This window comes from Mastigoproctus giganteus, chromosome 5 (genome assembly GCF_048544385.1).
Source record: "Mastigoproctus giganteus isolate SK-2022 chromosome 5, ASM4854438v1, whole genome shotgun sequence".
Classification (NCBI taxonomy): domain Eukaryota; kingdom Metazoa; phylum Arthropoda; class Arachnida; order Uropygi; family Thelyphonidae; genus Mastigoproctus; species Mastigoproctus giganteus.
In genome coordinates this window covers 61,504,733-61,523,613 of record NC_143579.1, presented here as the reverse complement: position 1 = coordinate 61,523,613, position 18,881 = coordinate 61,504,733, and the positions used below count along the sequence as shown (strand labels likewise).

The window sequence follows — 18,881 nt, the reverse complement described above, 5'->3', positions numbered from 1 at the left end:
ATCAACGTAGAAAGTATTGAGCATTATAGCTCTGGTTCATACTTTCATAAAAATGAATTAAAATTCATTTTTAATCTCTTATTGACTATTTCATTACTTCCTTTCTCTCCAGTATAACTTACAGATACACACAATTATGGGGAATTTTTTGAATAACTTAGTGCAAAATTACATTAGATTAACATTAAGATACTCTGCCCAAAATTACCATGTTTCTTTTCTAAATTATTGCCTTCAAAACAACTTTGTTCTGAAGTTTTCCAGGGTCAATTTAAATCATAAAATTTCAGGCATTAAGCAACTAGCACTTGCCACATTGCTTAATATAGTTAAGCTTGCCTTAAGATCTCTGTATTCTAATAAACAAAAATACCTTTCCCAAGTTAGGAAACTTCGCAACAAATTAAAAAAATAATTATCTACATCCTAATGATTGCTCTGTATCGAAGACCTCCATAGATTTGTGACATGAAGCATAGGCCTCAAAAATATTAAAAAAAAGACACGTTAACAAATTGAATACATTATTGGGAGGGTCAAGACGTGTTCATATGAGTTTTAACAGATTGCTGTGAGCTTGCGACCAAATGCATAACAGTTGTGTGACAACCCCTCCACATATGCACAACGGTCTAGAGAAAACTAGCTGAAGAACACTTCAGCTAGTTTGCGAACACCCAACATTAAACAAACCGACATATCAACAGGTTAAAATCTTTATTCATATATGCTATCACAGGACCAGAGATCACTTTTAGCCAAAGGATTAAATTACAGTTTACCACCTCAAATTATCTAAAAAAAAAAGAGTGCGTAACTAATACTTAATTTGGTTAAATCAAAAAAGATTTATTTATTCAACAAGTTAACCGGGTGGTGAATAACATAAAAGAAATGAGACTTCCTAAATTGAATACACATGACAGTTCAGCTTTACATGAACTTCGGGAAAATAAAGACATTATTATTCAAAGACCTGATAATAGAAATACAGTGGTAAAAAAAGAGTAAAGTGCAGCCATTATCAACCCACTGTGGGATGGAAGCCTCGTCAACAATTCATGTTGAGGGAAATGGGTCATAATCTGCCACGCTGGTCCAGTGCGGGTTGGCAGATCGACCGTATTCAGCAGTCAGGGGCTTGAACCTCGGTCTACTTAAAGACCGTGTGCTACTGCACTCCCGCTCCTGCCCACTCGGCTATGGAGGATACAGTGGTAATACTCAATAAACCTGATTATATTAATAAGTTAAGGTCAGTTGTATCAGATATCTCCACTTATCTTGAAGTAGACCAGGCACTATTTATCAATTTGGTCAATCAATACAATAAAACATTAACCACGTATTGAAAAAACAACTATAATAATTTTCATTCTAGACGCAAATTTACATTGGAGAGGGAGAATACGGATACTAAGTCACGAATTTTCTAAATTTCACGCTTACTAGGGACGCAAATAAAATCCAATGTAACATTTATTGAAAACCTACAAACACCAGTATGCTTCTTCATTATAACAGCTATCACCCATTCACCTACAAAAGATAGATTATCATCTTTAATCAAATTCTCAATGCTTATAAATATTCAACGACGGAATCTGCTTTGGGCTCAGAAATACAAATATTAACCAGCAGATTCTTAAACAGGGGTTATCCACTTGCTACAATAGACAGAATTAGGGTACAAGCTAATGATAGAATACAAATAAAAAAATAAAAAATCAACCAACAATGGTAATATCAAAAAATTACTTTATTTCTGTCCCATATGTTGAACAGTGGCACAAACAACTTAACAGATTCTTTAAAGATACTGAATTTAAAGTTGTAGCCAGGCCAATACGGAAATTAAACACTATACTGAACAATCGCTGTCCTTTCCTCATTTGCAACGCAAATGACCTAGCATACATTTCTTGCTGTGATTGCAACTTGTCTTATCAGGGTTCTGTGCATTTTTCTCTGAATTTGTGTTAATCAACACGCAGCCTCAGTTCATGTTTCTCGTTCAGCGGCATCAGAATTAGCCTTTCATGCCGTTAATGAAAAACACTATTTAATGAGGCCAAAATACTTAGTGTCCAACCTAATTATGCAAGACTAATTGCAGAAACCATCGAAATTAAATTGCATGAGAATTCTGCTAAATGTTTGCCGGCCATTTTTAACCTCTGACTCGTGGTCCTTTATGTGCATGTACGAAGATATAATCCCTATTTAAGTTCCATGCTCACCCCTATTTGATAATTTTCATTCCTGTGATCACAACATACTGTCGAAAAGCATTGTCAGCTTCAGGAAGGAAAATCTTTTTGCAATTTTTTTCGTTGAATTAAATTTACTTAATTTTTAATTGCATTAAATTGATTTTTAAGTATTGTTAATTATTTCTTACTGTAATGCAAGATTTTTTGATCGTTTGTTTTAATTTCTGGAGAGTATCATACTGAAGTGTTCATATTATAATGAGGAAAACTTCTCTTATTCTTTTATAAACAAAAGTATATACACTTAATACTACTGTCTTACTCAGCAAGTTGCAAGATAGGCCAGTAGATAATACCTAATCACTAAAACCACATTTATAGCCACACACACACAGAGAGAGAGAGAGAGAGAGAGAGAGAGAGAGAGAGAGAGAGAGAGAGAGAGAGAGAGAGCTACTATGAAAAATGCCTGAGAGCCTGCCTGAATGTGACATCTTTTCAAGTGCCTTTAGCTATCAATTTCCAAACAAAAAAACTTTCTAAACCTTCCAATGGGCATTTTCATATTGCTGAATTTTTTTAATTGATAATGCCAAAGATGGCACAGCTGTCTACTACTGATCAGGTAATGAATTATTCATTGCATAACCAGTGGACAATTATATATAACAAAAGTGATGGCTTTATGAATTTAGCACCTCAGTGCATTAGTTCCATATATATATATATTAACTGGTACAGGAACAACAAAAAAAATGGTATTAAATCTGAGAAGTGTTTTGAACTATTAATGAAAGTTAAATATAAATGTTACTCAATGCTTCATTTGCAACATAAAAGGACTTAGATTTTTGTCATTGACAAGAAAGTAAAAGTACTCCAAGAGCTGCAAAACTAAACTTCATGCTATTTTAAATACTATCTATTCAGTGTTAAACTGACTACTTACCACAATGGAATGAATAACACCCAAGCGAGCACAAGCCAATGTAGAAATAACCAGTTCAATAATCATTGGGAGGTATATAGCAACCCGATCTCCTTTTTTAACTCCTAGAGAAAAAAAAATGCAATTCTTATTTCACGTTTCAATTTTTTATTAAAAGCAAATGCTTCAATTAAGCAATGCATCTATTGAATTATCAGCAATATTACACACAATGACATTGTGAATCACACATACCAGCATTTTGTTTTTCACTCTGCTAAAAATTTTAATAAATATTTAATCTTTAAAAATACCATTTATTCACCTATAATGGCCATTTTTAGAGGTCAGGAATGAAATGCAGATAATATTCTTGTTGATGCTGACCAGACAGGAAATATGACTTAATTTTATTTGGGGCTTTAATAATAATAAATAAAGAATAAAAATGCCAAAAACTTGTGAGATGGTATGGCTTTGCAGGATTAGGCTCTGTTTTAAGGTCTCTAAAAACTGGCATTTCAAAAGTTGGCAATTTTGCTTCTTTACTTATTCCTTTTATACAGGATTTTATTTTATTTTAAAGACTTTATTTTACTATTTTAAAGTTCAAGTCACATTTTCTGCCTCTGGTCAGTGTCAATAAGAATACTGTTTGTCTTTATCTACCTGTTCTCCAAAGGTTCTTCACCTCCCAAATGCTATTTAAAAGATTTAAATTTACTGAATAGCAAGGAATTTTTTTTTTAATGAAGAATTTGAATTACCAACACTTAATTGAATTTTAAAACATCTTAAAATAAATATATAAAATCAGGACATGACTAGTTTTGTTAATTTAGTACTCAATATACACAGTGATCACTGAATTATGACAACATACCTAATACTTCGTAGGTTAATACTCCCTTTTCCCTCAGTACAGCAGTTATCCGACGTAGCATTGCTTCAACAAGATATCAGAAGCGTTTGGGAGATATGGCCAACCAAGCTGTGTATAATGCAGCTAGCAAAGCAGGTATGGAGGTGATGGTGTATCCAGATGCCTGATATGCCTTTCCATGGTGTCCCACAAGTGATCTATGGGATTGATATCGGGGGAGTTCCACTTCTAGCAGGTCAATCGACATGCTAGAAGTCAGAACTGTGTTCCTCAAACCATTTCTGCACATCAAGTGCCCGATGGCTCAGCGCACTGTCATCTTGGAAGACACCACCATTTGGGAAAAATTTAAAATAGTGGGGTGTACACAGTCAGCAAGCAGTTGACTATAGTGGAGACCACTGATACGTTGTTCCACATGCACCAGGGGTCCAAGTTCCTGTCAGTGAAACATGCCCTACACCTTACAACTGCTTCCACTGGCCTGCACTTTTGATACCATGCATGCTGGATGAAGAGCCTCATGTTGTTGACACCAAATCCATACAAAACCATCCACGGTAGGAGTAAATAATGTGACTCATCCAACCAGCACACCTTCCAGTCTTCTAACGTCCAACTTGCATGATCTTTGCACCAGGCAAATCTTTTACACCGATGAACCTTGGTCAGGAGAGGATGCCGTAGGGGTCGTCTGCTGATATAGCCCATGTCTGCGACGCATGGTCTTGCCAGATATCGTTCTGGGTTGGCCCATGTTGTATTGGGCAGTCAACTCTTCAACAGTCTGTTCGCCTGTACGAGTCGTCAGACCCGGTGCTCACCCCTAACATCAACCTTTCGCTGACCTTTGCAGTTTTGCCGTCAGGTCATTATTTGACCATTTTGATGCCAGTCCTGGTACACTTTAACAATAGCAGCTCTCGAACACCCCACCAGTTCAACCATTTGGGAAATTGAGGCACCAGCTCGTCGAGCTCCCACAATCTGTCCTTTATCAAAGGATGATAAATCCTTCCTTTTACCCATCACACTCTGAATTTTGCTACCTACCGAACCACTGACACCTTATCTATGTTACGTAGGTCGGCTAACTGCACACTCTTAGTCAATGGGTAGCATTCAGTTTTCATAGGGGTGGTCATAATTCAGTGATCACTCAATACTACACTGTAACCAGACTGAAAAAAATATTTTCATCTGTTAATTCAAAAATGTGACAACTTTAAAAAAGCACTAATTTCCTGTGGCAAGATAGTCTCAATGAACTTTGTTGTGTTTAAACTTCTGTAAGTGCTTCTAAAATAATTTCTTTCAGTATAATGCAATGTAAATTAAATAGTTTATAAAAGCTATGTATTTTTGGCCTTTGAATACAGTATTTTGTCAAAAAAAAAAACCCAGAGTTCCTTGGAGTAAATGGCAGATATTCTGTAAATTACTGTATCTGGCATAGAGGTTGGCAGCAAGATAGTACATTGATCTATTAACATAAGGATGTCACTAGATTTATAGCAAAACATTTGACTCAGTCCTACAAGAGTGCATGTTGGGCAGGATCCATATGTGGATCATACTAGAGCCACAGGACAGAGGGCTATGATTGATGGCTACTCTTAAGCCTGTACCATTAGAAGTGGGATAACTTCAGCATTTACTGCTGAGACCATTGTTTACCCAATTTCCTTAAATGACTGAAAGGAATACAGAGCATGATAAAAAAAAAAAAAAAAATTCAGATGTCACACTAGGACAGCAGTTAATGACCAGTGCCAAGAAGTCCTATTTCAGGACAACTTGAATAGGATTTTGCTTGAGGGATGATTGGAAAACCAACAGCTATGTTTCAATACTACAAAATGAGCAACTTTTTGCTTTGAACTTAGGAAATAATTACCCCTAAACAACAGAGAGAGAGATTGATTGTGAATTAAAAGTTAAAAATAGGGATTTGGAGATTAGCATTAGTAAAGGCACATGAATGATGCAAGAATGCAAGCTTATAGAGCATCAGCCAAAAAAAAAAATTAAGAAATCCCTTCTCATTTTCACCCATACACTCGCTCCAAATGTTTGTCTGGTTCTGCCTTGAATCTAATTAAGCTATCAACTTCTAAAACGACAGATGGAAGTTAGTTCCAGCAATCAACCACCAGCTGACTAAAGGCAAACCTCTTTACATCTATACTATAATAATTAATGATAAACATCAGCCAAGAAATTAAACTGAAAATTTACTATAAAATAAATAAAATAATATACAGTGAAATGTGATGAAAATAAAATAAAATGATTAAATTATAGTTAAAATATAGTTAAAAGCAGTAAAATTATCTAAAATAAACTGGGTTAAAAGAGATAAAACAATGAAACCTGGAGCTTTCGGAGACTGCCGTCTCCTTCAACAGCATACTACTAGTGCTAAGACACATCCTTAAGTAGCAGGTCCATGGCACTCATGCACGTATCGGAAACTGAAGTGGCTCGGGAGCGTGTCAAACAGAAACGGTCATCCCTTCTGAGAACAACTGCCTCAAACAGGGGGTGTAAACGGATCCCACTGTCCCTATTAATAGTATTGTGACTGGATGAACCGATTCGCAAGCTCTCGAGCCACTTGCGTTCCCAAAATCCATGGGCACGGTCAGTAATGACCGCATCTTCAGGGAAGATCCGATGCTGCTTTTCCCAGAAATGCTCTGCCACAGCAGACCTCGCATAGTTAGCAGTCTTGATAGCGGTCGTGTGTTCCCCCAGACGGTCCTTTAAACGTTGCCCCGTTTCCCCCACATAACACTCCTCACAATCAGGGCACTTGATCTCTTAGAGCCACATTGCTAGTATGTGTCCTGGGCTACGGGATCTTTAACTTGGGATATCACTGTGTGCAACCTCCGACCCGGAAGTTGCACACAGCAAGTCTGGCACTCCCGCAATGCCCATACAATGCATTCTGAAAGGCCCGGATAGTAAGGAATGTATGCAGTAGCCACAGGGGCAGGCGACTCCCTACGATTGGACTCAGCCCTATGAATATATTTGTCCAAGACCCTCTGGGGGTATCCACATTTCCTGAGGTCTGCCGTGACTCTGCAAATTTCCATTTCCTTTTCTTCAGGGGAGATTAGCATTAGTAAAGGCACATGATGCAAGAATGCAAGCTTATAGAGCATCAGCCAAAAAAAAAATTAAGAAATCCCTTCTCATTTTCACCCATACACTTTTATGGATGGGTGAAAATCTGGATGTCTTGGTAAGCAGAGATGGATCTAGATTAAAAACTACAGTGGGTCCCCGCCCTATTCAACAATGCCCTGGCTACACTGTTCTTATGATGATAAGCCTGTGCTGAGCTATAATGAACAAATTGGCCACGGCACATAGGCTTTCTATAGATCGTTGTTTTTAATCTAGATCCATCTCTGCTTACAAAGACATTCAGAAACGGGAGGGACCCAGCTTCTTCCACCTCCGAGGTAAATTGTATAAATGTGGAAAAGCTTGTTCAGTAAATTGAGCACCTCATCTTCCTTTCCCTTTTTTAAATAGTGAAGGTATCGTCCACATATCTCCTCCACTCGTGCACGGGGAAATCCAACTGATGAAAAACCCTAGTTTCCAGTTCCTCCATTGCCAAATGGGCCACAATGGCACTGATGGAGGAACCCATGGCCGTGTCATGGACCTGCTTATACATAACTTTTTGATACACCATGGTAGTGCTTGCGAGGCAAAATTCAACACCTTTACAAATATCATCAATGCTTAGTGAAGATCTAGCACTAAAGCAATCATCCTGTTCCAAGGCCGATCTTACACAATGCACCTCGTGTTCAATGGGGATACATGTGAACAAGGATACCACGTCAAACGAAATCATGAGTTTGTCTTCACCTATAGATTGGCTTCTTATAAAGTTCACAAATTCCTTGCTGTTCCTGATTAATAAACTGGAGCATCCCACTATAGGAGAGATGACTCCAGCTAAAAATCCAGATAAAGCATAAGTAGGACTACCCACAAATGATACTATAGGTCTCAACAGAATGCCCACCTTGTGCGTCTTTGGGAGGCCATAAAACCGGGGTAATCAACTACCTGAGGCATGAAGAGACCAATAAACTTCTTTGGTTATTTTACCAGCCTTATGCCATCCCTGTATGATGTTGTTGACTTGTCTCTCCAAACCAGCTAACGGATTTCGATGGGTAACTTTATATATGTTGCTATCCTGTAAAAGATCCAGAGCTTTTGCACAATAATCATCCTTATTCAGAACCACTATGGATCTGCCTTTGTTGGCAGGTAAGATTATGATATCCTCATCTTTTCTAAGTTGTCTTAATGCTCTTTCATGTTTATGACTGAGATTAGAATGTGCTGTCCTGGTCTGACTCAAAATAGCCACAACCCTAACCCATATCTCATCAGCTTGGGTAACAGGTAGCTTGTTGATGGCTTTTTCCACTCCCATAGCTATCTCTGCAATGGGAGGTCTGGTAGGAACTAAAGCAAACTTTAGACCCAGGCTCAATACTTCCTCTTGTTCTCTAGTAAATTGTTTGCCACTAAGATTATGAATAAAGTTGCCAGTATCCCTATTACGCACCACCACAGATTCCTCTAACAATCTATTGAATTTGTTGATTTGCCTGCGCTTGTAAACCTCAGCAACCCTAGTTACCTTATCTGCCACTACTCTCAAGACCAACGCACCATGCACTGGGGTTAAATTGGTATTAATGTATTCCAACATCAGTCCAATACGACTTCTAATACCTCTCAGATCATTAAGTGGAGGAGATATGTGGACGATACCTTCACTATTTTAAAAAAGGGAAAGGAAGATGAGGTGCTCAATTTATTCAACAGCTTTTCCACATTTATACAATTTACTTCGGAGGTGGAAGAAGCTGGGTCCCTCCCGTTTCTGGATGTCTTGGTAAGCAGAGATGGATCTAGATTAAAAACAACGATCTATAGAAAGCCTATGTGCCGTGGCCAATTTGTTCATTATAGCTCAGCACAGGCTTATCATCATAAGAACAGTGTAGCCAGGGCATTGTTGAATAGGGTGGAGACCCACTGTAGCGGAGATGGGAGAAATCCCATGTGCCGTCTGACACGAACATACCTTATGTAGTACCTCTGAAGAAAAGGAAATGGAAATTTGCAGAGTCATGGCAGATCTCAGGAAATGTGGATACCCCCAGAGGGTCTTGGACAAATATATTCATAGGGCTGGGTCCAATCGTAGGGAGCCGCCTGCCCCTGTGGCTACTACATACATTCCTTACTAACCGGGCCTTTCAGAACGCATTGTACGGGCATTGCGGGAGTGCCAGACTCTCTGTGTGCAACTTCCAGGTCAGAGGTTGCACACAGTGATATCCCAAGTTAAAGATCCCGTAGCCCGGGACCATACTAGCAATGTGGTCTACGAGATTAAGTGCCCTGATTGTGAGGGAAACGGGGCTACGTTTAAAGGACCGTCTAGGGGAACACACGACCGCTATCAAGACTGCTAATTATGCGAGGTCTGCTGTGGCAGAGCATTTCTGGGAAAAGCAGCATCAGATCTCCCCTGAAGACGCGGTCATTAACGACCGCGGCCATGGATTTTGGGAACGCAAGTGGCTCGAGAGCTTGCGAATCGGTTCATCCAGTCACAATACTATTAATAGGGACAGGGGGATCTGTTTACACCCCCTGTTTGAGACAGTTGTCCTCAGAAGGGATGACCGTTTCTGTTTGACACGCTCCCGAGCCACTTCCGTTTTCGATACGCGCATGGAGAATGTAGATCTTGTGTCTGATGACCACGTGCATGAGTGCCATGGACCTGCTACTTAAGGATGTGTCTTAGCACTAGTAGTATGCTGTTAAAGGAGACTGCAGTCTCCGAAAGCTCCAGGTTTCATTGTTTTATCGCTTTTAACCCAGTTTATTTTAGATAATTTTACTGCTTTTAACTATATTTTAATCATTGTATTTTAATCACATTTCACTGTATATTATTTTATAGTAAATTTTCACTTTAATTTCTTGGCTGGTGTTTATCATTAATTATTATAGTATGGAAATTCCCAGCCCCATAGGCCTGTTTGAAGATAACTCTTTACATCTATCCATATAAGCATTTTCTGATCTCAACAGGTGTTGAGATCAGAAAATTTAGGTACCTTATAGGAGGTGAGATTTGATAGCAATCTACAAGACTCTGAAAGCAAATAACAAAATAAAGATTAAGTTTTAATAGTTGTAAATAATGATACTAGAACTAGGAGCCATAAGTTCAAATTATGGGGAAGAAAGTTTTAGACTGGACTGTAAGAACTTTTCTTTTAACCTGCAAGTCATTGATTACTGGAGTAAATCACCTGTAGCCATAGTAGACACTGACAGCTTCAGGAATATTCAAATTTCAGCCTGACTTGTATTTATGAGAATTTTTTTTTTTTTTTTTTGGTTCAGCAAAAGTCTGGCTTACCTACACCATATCTCTAGTAGTAGTTAGATTAGATTAGCATTAGTAGAGGCATTTGATGCAAGAAAGCAAGCTTATGCAGCATCAGCCAAAAAAAAAAAAAAACATAAAAAATAATAATAAAATAAATAAATAAAAAATAACCACTTCCACTTCACCCCTCTGTTCGTTCGAAATACCCGTCCAGCTGAGCCTTAAACTTATTTAGGCTATCAACTTCCACGACAAGGGATGGAAGTCTGTTCCACCAACCAACCACCCGCTGGCTCAAGGCAAATTTCCTCGCGTCTATCCTACATCTGTCTTTCCTCAATTTGAATTTATGCCTTCTCAGGTGATTATTCTGAGCGAGAGGAAGAATCGCATCAGCATTGAGAATGCTCAAACCATTCAAGGCTTTATACACCTCTATCAGATCACCTCGCTGGTGCCTAGTCTCCAGACACTGTAATTTGCAAAACTTAAGCCTTTCTTCGTAAGAGCACCCCTTTGTTCCATTCACTAATCTTGTTGTCCTTCTCTGTACTCGTTCCAGCAGCTCTACATCCTTCTTGAAATGAGGCCTCCAGGCCTGTATACAGTACTCTAGGTGTGGCCTGACCATTGCCTTATACAAGGGAATAATCACCTCCTTATCCCTGCTAGAAAAATTCCTATATATCATTGACAATACACCATGAGCTACTCTTGCAGCCCATCTGCACTGCTCAGAGAACTTCATATCTGCCTGCACAACCACCCCCTTGTCCCTTTCATTAATTATTTAATTAGTATAAGTAGTAGCAACAATGCAAGCTTACTACAGCAGCAGACAAAAAAAAAACAACCCTTCCCATTTTACCTGTCTATCCCTTATAATAGTTTGTGTAGTTCCTCCTTGAATTTATTCAAACTACCCACTTCACCAACAACCAGGTGGAAGTTTACACCAACAATCAACTACTCACTGGCTGAAAGCAAATTTCCACACAGATTCTGCAACCATCCATCTCAATTTGAATTTATGTTCTCATGTGTCTAGTCTCAGCAAGAGATAGGATTCCATCAGTATTGAGCTAACTCAATCCACTCAAAGCCTTAAATACTTCAGTCAGACCTTGCATGTGCCTAGTATCCAGGCATGGCAATTTGCAGAAGCCCTTCCTGGTAAGAGCATCCTTTTGTTTCTCTCACTAATCTTTTTCCTCTTCTCTGCATTTCAACAGATCTACATCCTTCTTTAAATGAGGCTTACAGACCTGTATACAGCACTCAAGATGTGGCCTAACCATTGCCTTATACAGTAGAATAATCGTCTCCTTATCACTGCTGCCAAAATTCTTGTTTATTATTGATGAACCCCATGAACTGTCCTGGCAGCCTGTCTGCACTGCTCAGAAAACTTCATATCTGACTGCATAACTACCCCTCAGGCCTTTTCATTTTCCATTACCCTGAGTGTAGTATCACACAATCGGTATGTTAATCTGGGATTACCGCTACTCATATATAGTAACTTGCATTTGTCAATGTTAAAACTTCAACTGCCATTTCTCAGCCAATCTGCCTAATTTTTCTAGATTTTGTTGCAGTAGCTTACCTTGATTACTGTCATTAACCACCCTGCCAGCCTTTGTATTATCTGCAAATTTATACATCAAGCCTGATATACCTTCATCAATATCATTAATAAATATAGAAAACAATGGGGGCCACCACTGAACTCTGGGGAATTCCACTAATAACATTAGTCCCCAAAGAGCAGTGTTCATTAATAACCACTTTGTCTTCTCTCACTCAACCACTTCTTTATCCACAGCAGATAACTTGTCCTTAATGACACACTGTATGAATTTGTGCAGCAGTCTTATATGCAATAGTATCAAAAGCCTTCCCGAAATCATTGTATACAATATTAAAATTATTTTGTATCTAATTGGATTGGTCAGACAAGATTGCTCCTTAATAAATTCATGCTGTAACTGCAGGAGAATTGCATTCCTGTCTAGATGATCCTACAGTACTTCTTTAACCAGCGACTCCATGATTTTTGCTGAAACTGAAGTCAAGCTAACAGGTCAGTAATAATTTATGTTACTCTTTGATCCCCTTTGCAAACTGGGGATATATTCTCATATCTTCTTTCTATTGCTTGATCACTGCCACTAAAAAAAAAAATTATACAGGAAAGCCAAGAATGCAGGAGTTTGCTTTGTGATATGGATGGCAATTTGTTTATCTCCTCACCCCAACTGAATTTAAAATACAATATTAGCTATCTCAGAGTATAAACAATGTTTATAAGAGAGAGAGAGAGAGAGAGAGAGAGAGAGAGAGAGAGAGAGAGAGAGAGAGAGAGAGAGAGAGAGAGAGAGAGAAAACATGGGCACAGCAACTTAACATAAAAGAAGAATTTTAAACCTTACCTTTAGCTTTAAGCACATTAGAAAATCTGCACACTTCTTTGAGGAGTTCCTTGTAGGTAATAGTAGTACAATCATCTGGATCATTTCCCTCCCTGAAAAGGTACAGTGATTAAATTATTTTGTATGCATATAACAGTAGTATCAGCAGTAGTTAATACTAACCCAGAATATAAAGAAAACCACACATCCTGCATGCTATTTTATAACATGTAGGATAATACTATTTTGGAGTTACTATATTAAACTTTCAAAGAGCCAGACAAACAAAACCTATAATTTATTCGAGAACTGATTTTATAATAATTGTTCAAAGTTATGTCCTTACACTTTGACTGAATTATGAACTGCCAAACATACTCAAAACATCTGGAGTGTGGTGGTGGTGGTGCTGATTGTTTCACAGCCATGTTCAATTTATTGATCCACTTTCACAATATACATAACTTCTGTAGACAAGACCCTAAAGTGGTCAGATTTTAGAACACACACAGCATAAATAAAATATTTGTGGGCAGTATTTTTTTTTTTTTTTTTAATATATCATCTTTCTTCATTACTGCACTGAGAAACTCCTTTCAAGAGTTGGCCAAATTGTATTTAACAATTTGAATGGTCTTCATTATGTCTATTGTCAGACACTTTTTTTCCCCTCCTGTAGTCCATAATTTTTTCAACAAAAATATACTTTTGATGATAGCATTCATTCCAGGTAAACATAGAACAAATCAGTATTTTTATAGGGCGTTTTCTTTATCAAAAGACTCATATTTCATGACATTAGTAGGAATTTCTTGTTCCATTCTTTTATTTTGGAATGAATAACATATGAAATTTATCAAAAAACTTTTCCTATCCCATGAACTTTTGGGAAATTAAAAATATTGTACTCTAATGATTTTTTCAACCATGCTGGAATATGAAGTTTAAGACTCCTCCACTTAATGTATCCATTTCTGCATATGGATGCATTCAAATATTTATTATTATTATGATGATTAGTAGCCATACGATGCAAGGAAGCCTGAGGCTTATGCTGCACCAGCCAAAAAAAAAAAATTCCGAGTTACCCTGAGAGAGAGAGAGAGAGAAGTAGAAAGGAATCACCAAGAAAGAGAAGAATGATGATATCCAGCTCAGGATCCTGGGTGTGCCAAGTCCATACTCACCAGATGTGAGCCCCTGGAGGATAATTATCACTTTTGCTGGACTTTCCATGGTGGGTGATAGATTGAATGCAGAAATTTGTTTGTTTACAAAACCTGAAATTTCATTGAAATTATTATCCTAACTATGTGAGAATAACAATAAAGATTAAAAAAAACAGTTCTTTAAAGATTAGTTCCACCTTTTAAAAAGCAACACTGGTTGCAAAATTCAACAAAAGCTGAATATAGCTAAAATTAAACTAACAAAAGTATAAAATGACTGCAAAACTTTATTAAATTAAAAAATACATGTCTGGTATTTGGTCAATTTGCTTTCTGGACAAAAAACTCAAAAAACACTGTACAAGACACCAGGCAACCCTACTAGTCAGGCTGTTTACCCAGGGGCCCAAGCTGGCTTTCAACACTCCAGTACACAGGCATTGCAAGTAGTCTTTGGTCTTCAAGAAAAAACTTCTACCAGACATATGAAACCATCATATGCCATAAAACTCAAGGAAAAAGTATGCTTTAGTAAAATATGCTGTTTCATAATCTGTTCATAATGTTTTTTTATTTCTGAATCATCACAAGAACTTAGCAATGTCATCAGATAAATGCATTCAGTTGGATTTATCTGGCAGTTTCAACCTCTTACGTTGACACCCCCACCTCTCCAGGTATGCAATGGCCAGACCTAGGGAAGCTGACCCATCCCTAGGGGTGGGGGGAAGGGCCATTCCCTGGGTCTGGCCATGGTGTAGAGTCCCCATATCACTGATATAAGTTACAGATATGAGGAATTTCAGAGAAAGGTGAGCAGGGGAGTGCAGGATTCTTTCCCCTGCAAACTGTGCTAACTCTTCATGTACCCAACAATATCTTTAATTGTTCTGGATGGAGTATTTATTTTTGATCCGTTCACTTTTGAGAAAAAAGGTGAAGGTTACCATTTCTCTTCTTAAAATCTGTAAACAATGGCTTCAATATAAAGAATTTATAAAATAAAGATAAATGATTATTTCAATGAACAGGATTAAATACTATAAAATATTTAAGGGCAAAGGCCTCGTGCTACAAGGTAGCATGACTAACATGTAGTTTAGTGCCAAAGCATCATTTTAACGTAGCCATCTACCAAAGTAGTTAAATTAATTAATTAAATTGGCATTGTTTTGGTTATATCTCATTGTGAATGCCTTCACAATGAGTTGCCATAGTATTGCACACTACCTCGAATAAATAACACTTCACCAGTGGAGAAGACTACTGTTATTTATTCTCAGCAGATACCACAGGCCAGATGGCACCGTTTCAAAAAACTTATTGGCTTCTCTTCAGTGGGTTTCAAAACCAAAACAAGCTTTCAAATGATGCCATCTGGGTGGTGGCATCCACTGAGAATAAATAACAGTAGTCTTCTCCACTGGTGAAATGTTATTTATTCGAGGTAGTACAATACCATGGAAACTCATTGTGAAGACATTCACAATATGAGATAACCAAAACGACGCCAATTTAATTAATTATCTCATATTGTGAATGTCTTCACAATGAGTTTCCATGGTATTGTACTACCTCGAATAAATAACATTTCACCAGTGGAGAAGACTACTGTTATTTATTCTCAGCGGATGCCACCACCCAGATGGCATCATTTGAAAGCTTGTTTTGGTTTTGAAACCCACCGAAGAGAAGCCAACAAGTTTTGAAACTGTGCTATCTGGCCTGTGGTATCTGCTGAGAATAAATAACAGTAGTCTTCTCCACTGGTGAAGTGTTATTTATTTGAGGTAGTGCAATACCATGGCAACTCATTGTGAAGGCATTCACAATGAGATATAACCAAAACAATGCCAATTTAATTAATTAATTTAACTACTTTGATAGATGGCTAAGTTAAAATGATGCTTTTGCACTAACCTACATGTTAGTCATTCTACCTCGTAGCAAGAGGCCTTTGCCCTTAAATATTTTATGGTCTTTATCACTGCACACCATCAGGCATCTCTCATATTGTGAAGTTATACTTCATAACTGGGTTGTCACTATTGCAACACCAGGGTACCTGCCCACCCACCGAAGAGAAGCCAACAAGCTTTGAAACGGTGCCGTCTGGGTGGTGGTATCTGCTGAGATACCTTTTCCACTGGTGAAGCGTTATTTATTCGAGGTAGTGCAATACTATGGCAACTCGTTGTGAAGGCATTCACAATGAGATATAACCAAAACGATGCCAATTTAATTAAACTACTTTGGTAGATGGCTACGTTAAAATGATGCTTTTGCACTAAACTACAGAATTAAATTTAATTTAATACACAAACTGAACTGACACAGAAGCTTTCATTGGGAAAGTGGATTATAATATAATGAATACTAACCAATTTATAATTTCAATTTGATTAAAGCATCAAAAAATTTTTTTTTTCTTTCTTTCACAGCAAAACAATTAAAAAAGGTATATTATTATTAAAAAAACAAAAAGTTCCTTTGTACAGATTCAAGCACAGAACTACTAGAAAGCAATTTACCCAATTGAAATCCTTGGTTGATAGCCAATTGAAACTATTTTGGCTAGGTGACTAAAAAAAAAAAAAAAAAGTTCTACTCCAGCAACAACAACAGTCGCAAAGAAAACAATTACAATAGAAACTGAAAGTAAATAAAATTAAACAAATTTATAAAAATAATAAAACTGAATTAAAAAATTCAGTCTGTTATTTTCTCAATTTATTAACCAAACATTAAGCACAAATACCACACAGATCCGGTCAAAACTGGAATAGTTTGATATATTACCATTGTTGGTTGGTGTATTTTTTTTGTATTCAATCCTTAGCTTAGATCCGGTCAAAACTGGAAAAAAATAGAATATATTTTTTGAATATTGGTTTCTTATACGGACTTTTTTTTTTTTTTTTAAATCACAATGGGGAGTTTGCTGAAAGAGGCTGAGTAGCATGTAAGTCGCATAATCCAGTCTGCTATGCAGGCAATTTGTTTTTTTAGTAATGATATCAAAACTAGCTGTTTCACCAACACCACTTCTAAGTCCAGCAATCAACCAGTAACATTAAGTTCTGTCATGGTCAACTGCAATTGTGAAATTGCTTTTTTGATTTGGTACAACTCATTTTTCTGCAAATTATTTAACTCTGCCATTGACTGCCTTGAAACTTTGGTTTATGTCATGGAAAATTCTCATGAAATCCTCATGAACAAAGCCAACTAACTAGAAAGTGCTTGTTGCCAACCGAATTTGGCAACAATCACTTTCCTTTTTTTTTTTTTTTAATTTAGACTACCTTATTCACAATAGAGCCCTTCTTATGTTTGTTATTTGGTTTTTAGGAGCATTAGCAACTAAGGCCATATTGCTCCGGGATATGCGGTGGTCATTCCCTGACCTTACCGCATCCCTCCGTATTTGGCGGTGATGGGCTCGAACCCCGATCTAATCAAGAAGCGTGTGCACGCACTGCTGCTCCTTCCCACCTGGCTACGGAGGCGCCGAGCCCTTCTTATCAATGTGTTAAAAAAAAAAAAGAAAAAAAAAGTAAATCGAATGGATCTTGACAGTCCAAGGACAGCCCATTCGTTGTTGTTGTATCCTTTCACTCCACCCACCTAGACTTTACACAAGTCTTCCCCCCTCCCCCAATAATAATTGTACTTAGTACCATTTGTGGGTTGAAGACAAGATTTTGAAGTGCGACAGTAAACGGAATCAGTCCGAATGTGTGCCACATTCGGACTGATTTTTAAGAGGGAGAAATTATAGAAGCCAATTCAGAAGAACAATGCAAATAGAAATATCTATATAAAAGGGTATGCAGCAGAAGCATAACATCTATGAGACAGAGTGTGGAGAATTTATAAGAGATGGGTCATTAATTACCTAACTGCCCTCTTTTGGATGGACTCCAGAAGCCTGAGAGAGGTTATGGAGCACAGCCATGAATGGAAGAATTCTATGGCAGGATGGATTTTAAATTTGTACAGAGTGGATAGCTGTTCAGAAGTAAAGTAATGCCGAGAACAAAAGAGAAAACCCAGAGGAAGCAATATTTGTGATGTGCTTATGTCCAAGAGATATTAGAAATCAAGATAATCCTATTAGGGATTATCTTGATTGTCTAGAAATCTGAGTGTTATCAAAAATAAGCATAGGAGCATAAGAATCCTTTTTGCAAGATATAAGACAGCACCAAGTTTTAGAAGGATTGAAATTAACTTCAACTTCTGGAATAGCCAATGGCTATTCCAGAAGTTGAAGCTGTTTATGCAGGGCATGGTTTCTGCAACCTGGAAGATGGAATGTAATGTGTTATCTTCAGCAATAATATATGGATAGGATTTTCAGTTAATGGAAGAAAGTCATTAATTTACAATAAGGAAAGAGTGGTATAAAGAACTGAACCTCGGGGAACCCAGGCATTAGTGGAGAAATTAGCTACCATCACCTGCAGTGAGTAGTCAGAGGATGTTGTAATAGGGTTTTAAGAGCATCAGCGACTAAGGCCACATTGCTCTGTGTTTATTGTAAGTAAATTTTGTGTGTTCTATTTTCTGTACGAAAAAACCAGTTTCCAGGAGCAAAAACCATGCTGCCCTTACCTGAGATCGACTAACACAGACATCTTGTGAAAAAGGCACATAAAAATTCCTGACATTATTGATAGAACTCTAACTCTGGTCTTTCCCACCTGGTGTGGGGAGGACAGTGATTCTACCAACTGTGATGCCCACGAGGGCTGGTCAGAGGGAAAACTGGATACCCAGATACAAAAAAAAAAGGTCCACAATCAATAAAATGG

The 18,881-nt window shown here is 37.6% G+C and overlaps 1 protein-coding gene across 1 annotated transcript in view; it reads right to left on the bottom strand.

Annotated features, from left to right (window-relative positions):
• Positions 1–18,881, bottom strand: part of LOC150085446 (acetyl-coenzyme A synthetase, cytoplasmic-like) — a 200,725-nt gene that overhangs the window by 128,599 nt on the left and 53,245 nt on the right. Inside the window, exons 2-3 of the mRNA XM_090373254.1 lie at positions 12,917–13,008; positions 3,163–3,266 (exon numbers count right to left, since the gene is read on the bottom strand). Coding sequence (XP_090229380.1) covers positions 3,163–3,266; positions 12,917–13,008 — 196 coding nt within the window. The remainder of the gene's footprint in view (positions 1–3,162; positions 3,267–12,916; positions 13,009–18,881) is intronic.